General features: G+C 39.4%; 1 protein-coding gene across 1 annotated transcript in view; it reads right to left on the bottom strand.

The window, feature by feature from the left end:
- Positions 1-18,821, bottom strand: part of MED27 (mediator complex subunit 27) — a 247,720-nt gene that overhangs the window by 33,537 nt on the left and 195,362 nt on the right. Inside the window, exon 5 of the mRNA XM_072430758.1 lies at positions 5,080-5,187. Within this exon, the coding sequence (XP_072286859.1) occupies positions 5,080-5,187 (108 nt within the window). The remainder of the gene's footprint in view (positions 1-5,079; positions 5,188-18,821) is intronic.

Below are 18,821 nucleotides of genomic sequence, written 5' to 3'. Positions count from 1 at the left end.
TGATAACCTGTAGTCTCCATTGGAAGCCCATATGGGAAGGCCATAATGACCAATCACAACCAAAGGACACTGACAGAGACACTTTAACAGAATATACATGAATAAGGACCTACATAAGTAGTCAAGTAAATCTTTCAGGCACGTACATTCTGTGAAAGGCAAAGCCTATAATAAGTAAATGAATCTAGCCTGATTTATCTTTACATATATTTTTGTACATACTTCCTACCCCCCCTCATCATAATTAATGGGATACTTGCTCCTTATAAGATGTAAGGGGAGGCATTTCTACCCACCTTCTCAAAAAACAGTTTTCATGCTTTTCTAATACACTGACATGGAACTGCCAGGGACCAAATGTTTCCAGAAGAAGATAACATAGGACAGTCAGTTCATTTTCTCACTCTTTTAAGACTTATTAAGATTCTTATATAAGCCAAATCCCAGCAGGGTATTTGTACGGTCTCTAAAGAAATATGGATGCAACCCGAGCATGAACAAATAATGAAACGTCCGAATACAATTTGCATACACAAAGAGTATATATGGACCAGGGTTTAACAATAGTAAACATATATATATATATATATATATATATATATATATATATAAAAGTCAAAAAAAAAACAACTATTTACAAAGTTTGTACACAAATAAAGGGGGTAAAGTATGCTTTAAGATATATAATTTAAATACCTTTATTATTCAATTGTTAAACCTATATAATTTACAAAAGTGCTGATTTTACCCTTCACTGCAGATTTTTTTTTCCATATACAACACACACAGCTACTACAACAACAATACAACAGGGTGAGGTAAAACATCTGCATGCTAATTACACTTCCTGCAGCACCCGCACTCATTAGAATGTGGCCTTTGGGTCTAAAAGAGCACTGTGTAAGCTATAATCAGTCAGCGGACCTGATTCCCATAATAATGTTCTTCAATAAACCAGCCGTCTTGGACAGAGCTACTGTGTACCCTGCAGGTCTGCTTCTGGGGAATGAAAAAAGGTTAAGCTTTGTGACGATCCAATCGTTAACCCTTTGTGTTGCTGACCTGGCAGGGGGAGAGGTTAAAAAATGTTATCAAAGTCTACAGATCTTGCAGATCTATTTAAAGAAGCAATCTGATCAGTAAAGAGAACTGTCACAATGAAGCGTATGTGATCTCAGGTTTGGTGCACCAGCTGCTTGTTTTTAGGGCGGCCGGTCATCCCATCATAGTGCTTGTATCTAAAAGGAGCAGAATGTAGAAGCTTGTAGGGGTTTAACAGTGAATTATTCTCATTTTGTGCTTTCAAAATACCAGTAGTTTTTTTTTCATTATTTTCAGAATGTGAAATTTATCAGTATATTGACAATCTGTTCTAGCATTGGGTGTTCATGTTACAAAATGTATGTTTTATGTAGTTTAGATGTGTAGATATATACTAGTGTGTCCACAAATGGCTTACTCTTGATGCAGGGTTCTTTGTTGTATTTTTCCTCCATTAAAGTCTAGAAGAATGTCTAGCTAGAACCAGACCCTCTACCACCTCTTACACACCTACAATGAGCTCAGTAACCTTAGACCACTAGACCTTGACAATTTTTATTTAAGTTCATAACAAGAAAAAGACTAGATATTCCGGTACTGCATTTCAACTAAATCTTTCTTCAGGCCCCCCATTCACAGAAAGGGAAGGGCAGTGCAAGGTGCCAGTCAGTTGTACTACAATGGAAACTTTCTAAAAATGAGCAAATTGATGGTTAAGTTCATTAGTGTTGAAACTTAACCGTCAATTTCCACAATTTCAGCAAGTTTTCATTACATTACAACTGATTGACACCTTCCCTTTACCAGTGTGGGCTCAGAGTGCAAGAGGATACCATGTTACATTTCAGGTACTTGATTGCATTTATAACAGTACATGTAATCATTTATTATTGGAAACAAGAGCTGTATTCATTTGTATCTTTTTTATCAGCTAGGAGTACAGCTTTAAAAATGTATTTATGTGATATGGTTATTCTGACATATCCCTGTGCATTTTAAATAGTAATTTTAGGGAAAGGTCCACTAGCTATGATAAATCCACAGAGAGTTGTTTAAAGTGGAAACACACACTGACTGGAGACTCCTGTGGGCATGTGGGAATTCATCACAGCAACAACAAGGGAAACTGGCTTGTCATGTTTTCTTGACAACCAAAGCTGACGCTGCGCATAGTTTAGGTAGACAACCATATTCATTTTTATTTAGTGATCTACCTTAGCAAAGTTTCATGTTTAGCAGACCTCCTTCAATAGCGAGGCCAATAAATACTAGGATACTGTATACTCCTCCAGTTATACGCATGTAGCTCTAGGTCAGTGGTGACCAACATTTTTTTCACATGAAATGCAACTCATGTGTCAGATAGCCAAGGGGTACATGTTCTTACTATTACATCTTCAGAACCCTACATCTCCCACTTACACCCACATTTCCAGTTGCTAACATCCCTCTGTGTTCCAGAGACAGTGAAGGTCACAGAAGGTAAGTGGTCAGCTATATGTAACAGGCTCGTCAGCCACTCAGTCCCTCGCACTAGAGGTTAATTAACCTCTAGTGTCGGGGATTGCAGTGGAACTGCAGATGAACTGTCAATGAAGTTTCTCCATTGAGAGTTCATTTGCAGAAACAGCTGATTGAAACCACTCGCATGCCTCCTATCAGCTGTGACTGCAAGTTCCCACGCTCCCCAGGCTGTACTTATCAATGATAAGTACAGCCCGGTGACCGTGGTAACTGAACTCAGATGAACTCACAATGGGGAAACTTTACCAAGAGTTCATCTGGAGTTCTCCTTATTTTTTTTTAACATAGTTTTATACAAGAATTCGCAAAGTCGAATTCCGTGTTTTTCCGGCTCAGGTCTCCCGAATTCGAACCGCCATTTTCGGGTTGAATATAGGGAAAACCCGATTTCGAACGCCAACACTACTTGTGACCCTGTATCTGGCAACGTATGTTTGCCGGGCCTAAATTTGGTTAGGTAGCAGCTTTTAGAGTCCCATGTGTACCATGAAAATTTTACATTTCTATGATAATTAGCGAAGGAGACATGAGGATTTATACAAGGGGATAATGACAGAAACATGAACATAAACACAGGTCTCATCCTGCTTGGATTATCTTACGGTACAAGCAGCTCCCTCTTCTGGCAGCACAATCTCAATAGAAGAAGAACAATGAAGACGCGTGTGCCCCATCCCCCTCAAGACAACAAGCAGAGAGAGCAGACAGGGATTGAGGAGAGGGTTGGATCAGACAGCTCAATGGGCTGGATGTGGCCCATGGGCCAAAGGCTGGGCACCTTTGCTCTAGGTAATTCTTTTTTGTCAATCACTAAAAAATGATCATGTTGTATGTGAGCTGTGCCCATATAGCCCTAATGTGACTTTCTTTTCCACAACTGCAGGAGTACAAGTACTCAAGGAGTTAATTCCAAAAGCCAAATACATGAGCACAGTGGGCTGTGAAAAACACAAATTTTAATTTTTATTGGTAAGAGGAAGACCTTTTCTTCTCCTTATACTGTTTGGCCATTTGTTATTTAGCAAATTTAGTGAACACTTAATTTTAAAGATCCTCTCTGTCTTCTGTGTCTTGCTAAAGGGTATGTAAAGACACAGGGTGATATTAATACTTATCCATGGTTCTATTACATACCTGAATGGGGTTTTTAGGGTTTGTAGGGAAGGGAAACTGTATTGGAGAAAATATGACAGTTGAAACTTGTAGCATATTTTTCTTTTCCCTTCTTTACCACTTAATTATTCACTAACCCACATCAAATATGCAAGAAGAGTATCTACAATTTTTCAGACTGCATACTTGTTTTGAATTAGGGATTCATAAGTACAGATGTAACTGCACCCTTTATCTTTCCACCTTTTGCACACTAAGAAGTCTTACTTCCTTTGCTTTTCTGTAAGAGCTTTAAAGTTTCCGAAGCTTAGATAAGCAGATTCTAAAATATTCCAACGTTTGACACCATCAAACATGCCATGTACAATGTCACTTAATTACTGTAATATTACTGGCTGATTAGATATTTGCAGCTGGACAGGTACACCTAATAACGTGGTTGGTAAGTGTAGGTAGGCTTTATGTTTTTGGCCAAAACAATCTGCCACCAGCAGAGTGAAAATGGCCTTTTGGTTGGCACTAAAAAATAGTTGAAATCATTTTCCAACGCAAATGTGATTCCGAATCAGGAAAACAAACTCTAAGACTTTTCTGAAGCTGCCCCAACTCTCTGGAAGTCTTCCTCGTCCTATTTGGCTGGCTCCTACCTTCTGCTCATTTAAATAAGCACTCAAAACCCATTTTTTCAGACTTGCCTAATTATCTTCTTCTGTCTCTTAAAACCCTCACTATTTCCCATAACTCCATATCTCCCCTCCAATTGTGTGAGACTTTCCCCATCTCCTAGATTGTAAGCTCTTGGGGGCAGGGTCCTCTTCTCCTTCTGTCTCACTGTCTATCCCTGTCTGCCATTTGCTACCCCTAATTAATGTACAGCGCTGCGTAATATGTTAGTGCTATATAAATCCTGTTAAATAATAATAATTATAATAATACCAACAAACTGCCAAACAAAGGCATTGCTGATCAATCCTGTACCCAGAAAGTCAGCACTTATTTACTGGCAGAGCTAAGTCCCGCTGCACTATAATTCTGAATAAGGTTAAACAAAGGTTCCAGTTATAAAACAGCAGTAACACCTCAAAACACCTTCAAAAACTCCCAAAAAGGTAACATTTATAAATCATAGCAAGTCACCATAAAAATGTTCCCTGTGTACTTTGTTTGGGAGTGCTGTACAAAAAAACTAGATAAAAAAAAAATTGTAAGCATGGCCTGGACATGTGAATGGGATGAAAAATGTGACGCGAAGTATGGATTAACTTTGCAGTGTGCAGTGGAATTTGATCCCCTCTGGAAAAAGCCATCTGGAAAAAGTTGTGATTCCTGGATTACAATTGCTGATTTATTTCACCTGATTTCTCAGAAAGAGACTAATTCATATATATCAGCACTGCTCACCTTGCCATCTTCTGTGTACACAATTTCATTGTAACCTTTCACGATGGTGCGATCAATAAACAGACTGCGCATCACTACAATCACTTTCAATACTTTTCCCAATGTCACCTGTAGTGAGGGAACAGTGAAGACGGTTACTCAAGCAGAAGATAGAAGTAAATATCTTAAAGTATATATTATGCACTTCTTTTGGATACAGTAAGAAAGGGTTAACACATCTATTATATATATCTATGTATTTTGCTGTATACTGTCAGACACAATACTCTTTTTATTTATTAATAATAATTTTAATTTATACAGCTCATATATATCACTTAGCTCTATACTATACATAGGGGCTGCATTTAACAAACCTGTTTATTTACAGGAGGAAAAGAGGATCATGTCCAACCAAGCTAACAATCTAGATGGGAAGGAAGTAGTACACAATAGTTAGGAGCATCAGAATGGACGTTAATTAAACATAGTTAGGACACTGGAAGAAGAGATGGTGGTTAGGAGTGTACTTCTGTATCAGGTCTTAAATGTAGGTTGGATAGCATCAGGACTATGGAGTCCGAGACAATTTTGGGTACCTGGAGTCAGAGCCCAGAAAAATGTGCCGACTCTGACTCCTGATAAACTTAAATTATAATACAAAAAATACAGCAAGTTCAAATGTCCTATTTCACAAACAATAGTCGTAATTAGGTACTTCTCTGATGTAAGAATAAAGCCCAGTGAATAGTTATATTTCTACTAATGTGAAGTAGTGGGAGACTCCTGCCCCTGGAGCCTCCCAATGCCCTGTTTTCAAGCAGAAGATCACCAAACAAGTATAAAGGCAGCAGTGTCTGCTCAACTTCCTCTGTCTGCTAAAAGAGTTTAGACGAACTTGGAGGAACAGCTTTTTGGATTCAACCGTAAGTGTTCATGTTTATTTTAAAACTGCATGGCTGCTTGTGTGTACTATAATGGAAGGCTGTGTGCATATTTCTGGATACAACTGCAGGGCTATGTGTATGTTTGTGTGTATGGTGCAGGAATGTATGAATGTTTGTGTATAGCGCATATTTTGTGTATGTTTCTGAGTAAAATGTAGCGCTCTGGGTTGTGTGTATAGTATATATGTTTGTGCATGTTTTTTCTGAATAGGACAAATTATGTCTAGGTTTAGTGCAGGGCCTTTAGCTTATTTGTGTGTATAGTGCCGTGTTGTATGTATGTTTGCAATAGTGCAGGACTGTATATGTTTTATATTTAAATCAAGAATATTCTAGGTATGTTTGTATTTAAATCAAGAATATGTTAGTTAGTATACCATATTTTATATTTATATTTTAGTGAAAGCGGCACCCCATTCACAATAGCAAAAAGTCTGTCAACAAACATGATAATGTCTGCTGTTTATGAGCACTTTTCATTATCAAGTGATGGGAAACATGTGTGCCAATGTATTCTTGAAGATGATAGTGAAAAACATGTGATGCAAAAATTAGCAGGTTAAGTGGGTCTAACAAATATGCACCAAATTTGCATCAAATAAGCATCAAATTTGAAAAGACACTTGCAGCGTTTTCATCCTTAAGTGTTAGAAGTTGTGAATGACAAAGATATCCATCAAAATGTTTCATCTACTTCTGGTATAAAAAATGTTCAGAAATCTACTGGAGACCAAACACAACTAAGAAAATTCTTTATATTTGACAAATTTACCATGACAATGACACCAGAAAAATTCAAAAACATTGTTGAAATGGTAGTAAAGAATAGTGTACCACTATTCTTCTTTTCACAGCCAGCCATTTTAGGCCTAATGGAGAAATGGCTAAAAAACTTGGTGTTTCTCTGGAAAGAGAAAGTATAAGGAAACTTAGAATTGAAGAGCCAAATGTAAAAAGGAAGAACTACGAAAAGATCTAAAGGGATACTATGTCTTCAAAAAAATGGATGCATGCACACGTCACAGACTCAATTATTTTGTTATTAATGTTAGATTTATTGATGAAAATAATAAAACAATTACGCGAACCTTGGAAGTAAAGGACACCCAGGCACATCACACCAGTGACTATCTTCAGAAGTTAGTAAAGGATGTTCTACAAGATTTTGAAATTAAAAAGGAAAATGAAAAGGAAGAGCTTGATATATTGCCTGAACAAAAGTGGAGGGTTAATACCTGATGGCAATGTATCTTCAGTGAAGAAAAGAGAGAGAATCTCTTACTGGATAATCAAATCTTAGTTGTTATTTATGGTAATCCAATGAGACAAATTTTGTTGAGAAATGACCAGACTAATACTGCAAAAAAGGACCTCTTTGATGTAGAAGTTCGCATGAAGGGATTACTACCTGAAACACCACCACTGGATGAAGCTTTAAGCACTGGTAACTCAGGATCATCCTCCAAATGAAAAATTAGACTTTGATTCCTACTTGGACAAAATGGAACTTTTAACAGTAAAGCGACATTGCAGAGGCGTGAAAGATAAACAACCAGAAAATGTCCAAATAAAGAGATTCCAGCAGGAGTTTTTTTAAAGAATTAAAAGAAGTAGAAAAGTATGATCGCTTCTCGGAACTGACTGTAAAAGAAGCCATCCTTGTTTATCTTGAGATTATTAGTGATGTGGTTAGAACTGTAACAGCAATGCCACCCAGCCAAGTCAGTGTTGAAAGACTATTTTCAGCTAATTCAGATTAAAGAGCGTCTATGAAAGAGGATCTGGCAAAAGCAATTCTATTTCTTAGAACAACACTACATTGATTTCATTTTGGATTGCAATTCCTCTCTGCAACTATATTCCAAGTTTAATATATAAACTGTTTTGGGTTTTCCAGCTTTTGTTTTTGTTCATGTAGGTAAGCTTTGTTTTTGTTTTAAAACTACCAAAGAATGTGGTTCATATTTTTAAATTGGTAAAGTTTCTGTTTCTGATATGCTACTACTTGATAGCCACTTCATAAAAACAATAAACAAAACCTTATTGTTTTAATTTTTTTGTCTTTTGTTTAAACTGGCCAATACAGTAGAGTGTCAGCTTCGTAGCCAGTAGTTCTGTGGTTAAATGGCATGTATGTTGCCTTCCTTCAATCAACGTGGAAAATACATTAGCATACATTAGCATATTACAGTTTCCTATTTTAACTTCACACTTTTGCAACCAAACTTCAAAAAAAAAAAAAAAAAAAATTTTCACCCTTTATAAAAAAATCTTTTATGCTGGACGAGACTCGTTTGCACTTGCCAGGAACTATAATTTGCTGCGGTGATTCTAATATAGCCTTTCACAGCAAACTTGATAGATGCTCCAAATCATCTATCAACCCCTCGCCTGATAGCAAAACAGCCTTGGATTTCTTTTAAAGATATTGATTGGCCTTGTGGATTTATAAAGGGAGTTTCATCAGCAAACCCGTGATTATACAATACTATGCATGATTCTTTCTCAAGGATCAACCTCATCTGGGCACCGCATTCATTTTTACCAGAGGTCTATCTGCCCGTGGGGTCTTGGTAAGACCACGATCCAGTGGTTATGATTGTCTGTGCTTAGAGATCACCTTATTCAAATAGAAAAAAAACGAGAACGTACCCAAAATCAAACGCGTTTATTGGCTGGGTATGATCGAGCGGCTCACTTGCACAAAATCGAATCCCACCCCAGGTACTAGAATAGCCCTGCTCAAAGTTAGAACTGAACCTTTGCTTGTCTCAGTCTGCTGAATGTCAACTGAAATGGACCAGGCAAAAATATAAAAAATGTGATAACAAGCCTTATTGGCCAAACTGTTTTGCAATTTGAACCCGAAATTTGCCCCATCTCTTTGCCTACCGCAACCAAACGCCTTACAAGTAATCCCCAAGATATTGTTCAAGAATTTATTTCCCAATTGGCAGATCCATATTCTGCACCTCGTGAACTGAAAACTGATCAGGCTGACCAGTTCTTTGCAAATGTTAATTTACCCAAGTTGCGGCTATCCGTTCTCGAGATGCTTTAAAAGCATATCTCGAAATCTAAAATTGACGCGACAATCAAGGGTTTAAAAAATGGAAAAAGGGGGGTGTGGCTTGACGGGCACATGTCACCCATCCATGGGCAAACAACACAAGGCAAGATTGGGGAAGTTTCCCCCCACCCCGGCATCGCAGCAGTTTCCTGACCAGCCCTCTATACAGGCTTTTATTACGGATCCCTCGTCAGCTCCCCCCTCAGCTTCCAAGATGGCGCTGACTCCCTCTCCTCACACGTGGCAACGAGGAGACCGGGAACAGATCTTGGAACCTACAAGCAGGGGACCACAATCGGATACTCACCTAAGCAGCAGGAGGGATCCATCGCCTTCCCCCTCCTGCGATCCAGGGTCTCTGGGATTGTCAGCATTGAGTCCTGCAGGCCCTACAGAGGGAAATCCTTCCCCTGCATCTTCCCTCCATAGAGACACAGCACGGCCATCAGACTCCCCATGTCCATCCCTGGGAGAGAGGGTACCTGCAACCTTCAGACAGGGGGTCTCCTTACCTGCCCATAGCACTCCTGCAGGGGGGTCCAGGGGGTTTCCAGCATCTGGCCCCCCCTTATATATTTCAAGGGTCTCCATTTCAGATGGGCCCCCAGCGTTTTCTGCAGATGCCATGATAAAAAATCGTACCCCCAGGGCTGAGGCATTGTTGGACCCCTACAAGAGGGGCGAGAAGGGGCACCCTCCTTTAGAATTGTAGCCCAATCCCCCTTGGCAACAATATCTACAATCTCTACCTACCAAACAGGACTTCCAGAAATTAGTCACAGAAGTTCAAGCGACATGTCGCACTGAAATTGTGGTCCTGCGCACTGACTTGCAATCTCTAGCTGGTAGAGTGGATGATTTGGATGAAAATGTCCATCGGGCCAAAGGAGACATTACAGCCCTCTCACATAAAGCTGGGGAAAGTGATCAGAAATTAAGGGAGCTTTATCGTCTTATAGAGGATTTGGACAATAAAACCCGAAGGAATAATATCAGAGTTCGGGGTCTCCCTGAAGCAACGCAAGATAATGACCTCAAGCCGGTCTTGCAATCATTTCTTAACCGGGTTCTAGGGTGTCCAAGTCCTTGTGAGAGTAAAGTCCACAGAGCCTTCTGAACCTCCAGGCAACCTGGCACGGCAACCAGACCCCGTGATGTTATATGCCATTTAGAGGATGCTGAATTGAAAGACGAAATCATGGCCACCGCCAGTAATATGCGCAACCTTGAGTTTGATGGGGCTCCTCTTCAGCTATATCAGGACCTATTGTGGCATACTTTACAACAGCGCTGCTTACTACACCCATTGTTGACTGTCCTTAGGGACCAATGTATTCCATATAGATGGGGATTTCCATTTAGCCTCTCGGCTCACCGTGATGGGAAAACGTCCAAACTACGGTTTCCGGAAAATCCACCTTCCTTCTGCAGAGATCTGGGTATAGACTGCCCGAGATTCCCGGGATAGTAGCATGAGGAACCTCTGTGCCCACGCTCCCCCCAGTGGCAGATGGTGGTTTCCAGTTCGGGCTCATTTAACTTCACTTCTAAACTCTACCCTCAGGCGTATATAGCTAACTCACCTTGTAGGAAAAGAGCTGGAGTGGCTATCCTTCTGAAAGACTCCTTCAAATTTACACTGTCCCATTCCATAATTGATGCGGAATGGAGACAAACTGTCTTAAATGGCACCTTGAAAGGGTTTCCATCACCCTGTGCAACATATACGCTCCGAATGTGGGTCAAACTCAATTTCTTGCCAAAGTATTGTCATGTTTTAAAGATTTTGACCATACATACTTGGTTGTGGGAGGAGACTTTAATTTGATATTCTTCCCCACTCGGGAGACATACCTTGCTCCACTCTCAACCTCCTGCGCAGCTGTCTAAACAGTCCAGAGTATTCAGCCAACTGATCAGAAAACACCAGCTACACGACAATTTGCAGATTCATCACTCATCTGGGAGACAGTTCTCCTTCTACTCCCTTTCACATTGTACTCACACTCGTATTGATCACCTTTTTACTAATCTTCCTCTACTGCGGAGTAGTGTCTCCGCTGAGATACATCCTTTTACCTGGTCGGATCACGCCCCCATTAGGTCTTTTCCCCCCACGGCAGTGACAGTTTGTCATTGGAGGTTGAATGACTTTTTGCCTAAACATATGGGTACCAAATAAACTCCTGCCACAAATTTAAAACAGTATTTTAGTGAAAATAAAGGTTCAGTTGCTCATGCCTCTACGCTTTGGGAAGCACATAAAACGGTGCAATGAATAGCCCCGAGTTCCTGACTCAAACGTGACTCTAATCTGCAATGTTCTGTTACAGCGCAGGCCTTAAGGTCTGTTGAGGCGAAATTTACTGCAAAGCCGTCATTGGGTCTTCTAAGAGAGCTAACCACTCTCCGTTCAAAATTAAGGGCTCTAGAATTGAGGAAGGTCAGTTGGATGATGCAGAGAACCCGCCCACTGTACTACTACAAGGGTGATAAGGCGGACAACTTGCTTGCTCGTAAGCTAATATGCAGCTAACCTCAACTCCTGTGGCTTTTAGGGATGAGAGCCACATTGCTACCTGCTTTGAGGCTTATTATTCACGTCTATACCAAACGGTCCACCGTACCCAGACCTCTCTGGGTAATTTTCTACAGCCAAAAATAGATTCATACTTAGAGCAGGTGGTCCTTCCTCAGATCAAATGGGAATACCTGGAGCAACTTAATAGTTCCATTACAGCTCAAAAATTGTTACTTAACTATCGCCCTCTAAGGCTCCAGGTCCGGATGGTTAACCCTATTTGTATTATAAAACATTCTTGTCGGAACTCTCACCACATTTTTTAAGTCTATTCAATGATTTTTTTAAATAGTAAACCGATCCCCCCTTTTATGATGGCTTCCCATATAACAGTGATACCAAAACCAGGCAAGGATCCAATGGGCTACTCTAACTATAGGCCCATAGCGCTCTTAAACTGTGACTTGAAAATTTTTACAAAGATTTTGGCCTCTAGGTTGTCCAAATTCCTTCCCTCTCTCATCCATGGGGACCAGACAGGCTTTATACTTTACAGACATGCGAATGATAATACTAGAAGGGTGGTCATTGTTATTGATATTGTCAACAAACAGAAAACCCCGTCCTTCGTGCTCAGCCTAGATGCTGAAAAGGCGTTTGAACGCCTTAGTTGGCCTTTTATGCTTTCCACTTTAGACAAAATGGGTTTTACTGGACCCTTTGTTAAGGCGGTTGAGTCCTTGTACACAAATCCATCGGCCTCGGTCAAATTACCCCACGCTTCCTCTGCAATGTTCTCTAATAAGGATGGGACAAGACAGGCTTGTCCATTATTGCCCTGCTCTTTGCCTTATGCATCGAACCTTGAACAGCCTTTACCCGGTCTAACCCAAACATACACGGTGTGCCTATTAAGGGGAAACCTTATAAACTGTCTCTGTATGCAGATGATGTCCTCCTGACCCTGACTCAGCCAATCACCTCCCTCCCAAGCGTATAGAAAGAAATCATATTTATGGTGAAGTGTCAGGTTTTAAAGTTAATTCCTCCAAAACGGAGGCCTTACCTCTTCATATTTCTTCTCCGGAACTCCTGAAATTACATGACTCATATTCCCTTATTTGGAAGGAATACTCCCTCCGATATTTAGGGACCCAAATGCCCTCCACATACAGTTAGTTATATTCTCACAATTTTCCGCCAATGTTCCGTGAGCTAAATATTCTCTTAAGTAGAAAGCTCACTCTCTGTCACTGCTGGGTAGGATAGCTTCAGTTAAGATGATGCTCCTTCCCAAACTGTTATATCTATTTAAGACATTGCCAGTCCGAGTCCTGCCCCAAGTTTTGAAGAGAGCTCAGACTGATTTTATGCATTTTATTTGGGCATAGAAAAGACACAGAGTGGCTAAACAAATTGTCTGCATGCCCAGGGAACTGAGGGGGGGTGGGAGCTCCAGACCTAAACAAATATTACCTGACAGCCCATCTGTGGTACCTACTGCTATGGACTTCGCCTCATCCCTCTAGTGTTTGTAGAGAATTAGAGGAGAGCTGGATAGCCCCTGTACATCCCAATGACATGCTCTGGAGCTATGTGATAAGGTGGAATTACCTCGAACTTCCTTCTATGCCTACTTACAAATAAGACACTATATTTTGTCACTTCAGCCGTCTGCCAAATTTCAGACTCTGACCCCCTTTGAGAGACTATGTACAGATGGACCCCACACCAAGGGAGTTGTTTCTACCATCTACCACCTCTTGCATAACTCAGTACATGGAAGCTTACATAAGTTTAAATGGGAGGAGGTTTTAGGCCGGACCTTAATCCCAGAAGATTAGATAGATATTTGGGAGGCAGCACATAAGAGCTCTATCTGTATGCTATAAAAAGAAAATCTGTATAAAATATACTCAGATGGTATCATACACCGGCTGTACTCCACCAATTGTTTCCTAATGTTGATCCCATATGGTGGAGGTGTGGGAGCCATCGAGGTACCTTAGAGCATATATTCTGGTTCTGCCCTCTTATCCAGGTATATTGGTCCCGGGTTAACAACCTATTGTCGGACGTGACCCAGCAACATATGACATTGGACCTTCTCACCCATCTTTTGGGTCAACCCTCCCCAATGTTACCAAAGTTTTCTCGTAAACTGGTATCCCATATTTTAGTAGCAGCTCGTACATTGACTCCAACCAGATGGAAAGTGGCTTTACCCCCTTTCATGGGGGATCCTATTTAATGTACAGCGCTGCGTAATATGTTGGCGCTATATAAATCCTGTTTAATAATAATAATAATAATAATAATAATAATCTTTATGCATGGATCCAAGAGATCTGTCCTATGGAATATCTTACAGCCCTCATTAGGAACACAGTGGACAAAGTTGAGAAGGTCTGGGAAGCTTGGAACCATTACTATGCTAGGTTGCCCGGTTGACCCTTAGACCACTGTATGATTGACAAGGTCACACTGCCCAGGTTCTGTTTTTTTCCCACCCCCCTCACTTGCTACTCAGGTAAAGTGGTATACTCAAAAATTTGTTATTGTTTTTCTTGGAAGCTGTATATATTTGGATACGGTTTTCCAGTTTTATTTTGTTTTGTTTTTTTCATTGTACCGTTGTAAAAAAAAATTTCTTTCAATAAAAATACAATTTAAAAAAAAAAACGGGAACAGACCTGGCCCTGATGGGTTTTCCCCGATGTTTTACAAAAAATTATCTAGTGTGATAACACCACACCTATGCATACTTTTTAATGGCTTGAAACATGGCACAACTTTTTTGCCAGAAACACTGAATGCTTCCATTGCCATGCTACCAAATTCATCGTCTGATCCCACCTCCTGGGCCAGTTACAGGCCAATTTTATTGTTAAACATGTCAAGATTTTGGATAAGATCTTGGCCTCTAGACCTAATCAGATTTTAGGTGACCTGATTCACAGCGATCAGGCAGGCTTTGTACCCAAACGACAAGCCTGCTTTAACATCAGAAGAGTTTTACAACTTCTGCACCTAGCTCGCTCTAAATCAATCAAATGTATGCTCCTTTTGCTGGATGTGCGAAAGGCCTTTGATTCGTTATCATGGCAATACAAGTTTTACGCAGATATAAAAAAAAAAGGGTTTGGTGATGTGTTTTTCAATTGGATATCGGCATTATATGCTTCCCCTTCAGTCATGGTTAATTATATGGGTTTTAAATCTGCCCCGTTCCCTATTTAGTGTGGCTCCCTGCAAGGATGCCCTTTCTCACCTATTCAATTTATACTGGCTCTCGAACCCCTCGCGGAAGCAATCTGTGTTATTCCAGATATCACTGGTGTCAAAGTTTTGATATGGAGCACAAAGTGATGCTTTTCACAGATGATATTTTTATGGCCCTCACCACTCCTATCACTACTTTACCAAACCTGCATTCTTTATTGTTCCAGTTTGCTACCATTTCAGACTTGGTTGGCAATGATAGTAAGTCAAAGGCACTAAATGTCACATTACCAGCAGTGTTCCTAGAGTTATTGAAGTCTAATTCTTATCAATGCGTGAATTCGCTCCCTTATTTAGGGATCAAAATCACTTCTCATCTTTCCTCCATCTACCCAGCCAATTACCCTAAGCTGCTAAAAGAACTTTCCAACATGCAGACTAGGTGGCAGAGCTACCCCTTGTCATGGATGGGTAAAATACACGCTGTCAAGATGTCATACCTTCCGAAATTGTTATATCTATTCCGCACGCTTCCCATCTCTGTCCCTATGTCAGTCCTTAAGGCTGAGCAAAGTAAGGTGCTCCGTTTCATTTGGCACCCTAATAGGTCCCGGGTCTCCGAAAAGTTCTTTACCACCCTAGGTTATCTGGTGGCCTTTCGGTTCCTAGTTTCCAAAAATATCTATTGGCTGCTCAACTGGCCCTGCTAGAAGCGCTTCATCGCTCCCGTGATCAACCGATATGAGCCGCGTTTCGCTGGTGGGCAGATAGGGATGTTCAATATACATATGAACTATATTCATTTACTGGGGTGAAATCTTTTCAGTTTTTATGGGAGCATTGGTCCCTGCCTTCCAGCGAAATGTTTGGATACCTCCAAATTAGACATTATTTGTGCGACCTCCTCAAAAATGAGGTAAACTCTCCTTTAAGGTTAACACCTTTCGAATCCTGGGAAACCGATCTAAATTCCACTATTTCAGCAGAATTTTGGGAATATATATGACAAGCAATTGCCAAATGTTCCTCCAATGTGATCGCCCAGGAAAATGCATACAAAATGTTGTTCAGATGGTAGTTGACGCCGGACAGGTGCAACCCTTGCTGCTTTAGGGGTTGCGGCGCTGTAGGCACCTTTAGACATATTTGGTGGGATTGTCCCATTGTAAGGAGACTTTGGATCAGAATTTACAACTACGTCAGATCAGTCCTACATGTAACTATCTGTAGAGACCCATGGGAAGCGTTGCTACACTAACCCATCTTTGCCTAAATACAAGCGTGTCTTATTGTTCTTTATATTGTTGGCAACTAGACAGGTTATTGCTGCAGCCTGGAAGACACCCTCCCTTAATTTTCAAAAAGTAATCTCCTGGCTATCCGATACCATAGTGTTGTAAAGAATGATTAAGGTACTAAATTTTATAAAGTATGGACTCTATGGCTGGACCATCATTCTACCCGTTTTAGATCGTAGACTGCTTAATCTCTGACACGCCTTAATTATTCTGTTTTCTCCCTGAACCATTTGTATAAATGTTTTTTCTGATCACACTGGATGTTTGTATTGAGGACTTTTTTTTTCTGATGTATGTATAGCTATAATTTTATATGCATGTTCATCCTCCATTTTTTCTTTTTTCTCCCTTTTTGTTTTTTTTTTTCATCAAACGTTTATTATTTACTTTTTAAATAAAAATGTATTGAAAATAAAAATAAAAAAATCTTTTGCATTCAAACTTCACAAAAAAATGTAGACCCCCTAATTATTCATAAATAAATAACTTTATTATAACACAATATTTTTTTTACCATAAAAGTTTTTCTCAAGAAACATTAAATAAAAATATGTAATAATGAAATAAATGATTTATTAGTCATTAATACTTTCTCCTCTTAGGTATTTAGGCAAAAAACTAAACATTTTTCTATAATAAATCTGAGCAATCCTGCTTGCTTATTGTTAAAAATACACTATTGATGCTTTCTAATAAAACACCCAAATTAATTAGCCTATTCTTCTTACTACGTATTTCCAATTGGAGAACATGTTCTCAACAGGATTAAGAATCGGAGAGTATGGTGGTAAAAATAGGAGTTGGTCCCTTACTTTCAACCAAGCTCTTTACCTGGCTAGTTGTTTGAAAGGGGAAATTACCCATAATTAGGATGGCATGCTGAACATTCTTTTCACTAAAAACTGTGAAAATGAGGAAAAACTGAAATTTTAAAATTGAGGAATGTTTCTTGATTATATGCTTTTGCTTGAGACTTCTTTTTATTCCTCACACAACAAATTGAATAATTTCTTAAACGCACTCCAGCCACAACGTGCACAGCCCTTTGCCCAATGGGAGATCCTCCCCTTTTGGTTCTGATTGAGATGTTAAAACCTACTTCATCAGGAAAGTAGATGTTTTTTCCATCTTCTTTAGCAATGAGATCAAGGATTTTGTTAGCATAGCTAAGCCTTTCTTGAAAAGAGTGGGAATCATTGCACCTTGCAGGAATTAAAGAAGTCCTTTTTAATGACCATTGGAATTTATCAATGCATCTATCTATTGTTGAAATAGATACATTAATTCCAAATTTGGCAAATAATTAATCCTTCATTTCCCTGAGGCTTATTCCGCAATTTTCAGACATTAACTTGCAACACCTCCTCATGGGCTTCATCCAACATTGAATTTCTCAGACCTCTTTCTTGGTAATTTTTCCACTCTACCGGAAGATTCATACTAATTTTAGTTGTTGTACGATTACAACCCAAAACCATTGCTATCTGGGAGGCATAACTTCCATTCAAATACCTGTCTACCACTCTCTGACGTTCTGCAGTACTTAATTCTCTGGCCATAAGGTTAAGTGCAATACTAAATATAAAGCTAATAACTTTGAAGATAAAAAGATAAATAAAATTGTTATCTTAAAACTTAGTATAAATCCCTGAAATAAAGATTTTACATTTTAAAATTATATAAAATAAAAAAGATAATAAGTGACAAGTCATCAAATTGTTTTTATATATTTTTTTAATGTTTTTAATGTTTAATGTTTAAGAAAAACTTTTATGGTAAAAATATTGTTATATTTAGTTTTATAATAAATGTATTGATTTATGAATAATTAGGGGGTCTAATTTTTTTTGTGAAGTTTGGTTGCAAAAGTATGAAGATATAATGAGAAACCCTGTAAATACAGAGGAGTCAGAAAATGGGAGTCAGGGGTACCAGAAACTGAGGAGTCGAAGAGTCGGAGTCAAAGGATTTATCTACCGATTCCACAGCCCTGGACAGCATGAAGTCATTCAATAGCATGTAGTACAGCTTTTTTTTTTTTTTAAACACTATTTATATTTTGTTTCGATAAAATAATTTTACAAACAAGGAAAAGGGTACAACTCAAAGAAAAATAACGGGGGGAAAAGGGATAAGGGAATTGGAAAGTGCAACAAACTTCATACCGTCCAAAAACATACAAATATTGGATACCGGGTATCTTAACAATACCAAACAATAATAAGCAATTTTTCAAACACATTTGCAGGATAGAACCACCATTGTTGTTAGCCAAAAGCAATGTGCCAACAAACCCAGAACCTAACTGCTTCTAAGAGCCCAGGAATCAACCTTCCAACCCTCACCTATGTGGCCCCAGGTTTTCTTCAAGAGTCCTCAACAACTTATTGTATTCAGTAGTCTCCTGGAACATTATCCAGGAGGACCAGGTCTCAAGGAATTTCCCCATCCTATTATAGATCCCCGCAGTAAGGTCTTCCATGTCTCATTGACCTTATGTCTCCACATTCCCAGGGTGGGAGGTGTGGATTTCTTCCAAAGCCTCGGAACACATACTTTGGCCACTGTCAATAGGTGTTTCACCACTGAACTATTGTATGTTTTCTGTGGCCAATCGTTTAAATGCAGTAGGAAGAAGGCCGGAACATCCGATACATGCCTAACTGCAATCTTTTGGCAAATTTCTCTAACTCCTTACCCTAAGT

The sequence above is a fragment of the Pyxicephalus adspersus genome, chromosome Z, assembly GCF_032062135.1.
Source record: "Pyxicephalus adspersus chromosome Z, UCB_Pads_2.0, whole genome shotgun sequence".
NCBI lineage: Eukaryota > Metazoa > Chordata > Amphibia > Anura > Pyxicephalidae > Pyxicephalus > Pyxicephalus adspersus.
The sequence above is the reverse complement of the archived record's forward strand: the minus strand, read 5'-3'. Positions and strand labels throughout refer to the sequence as shown.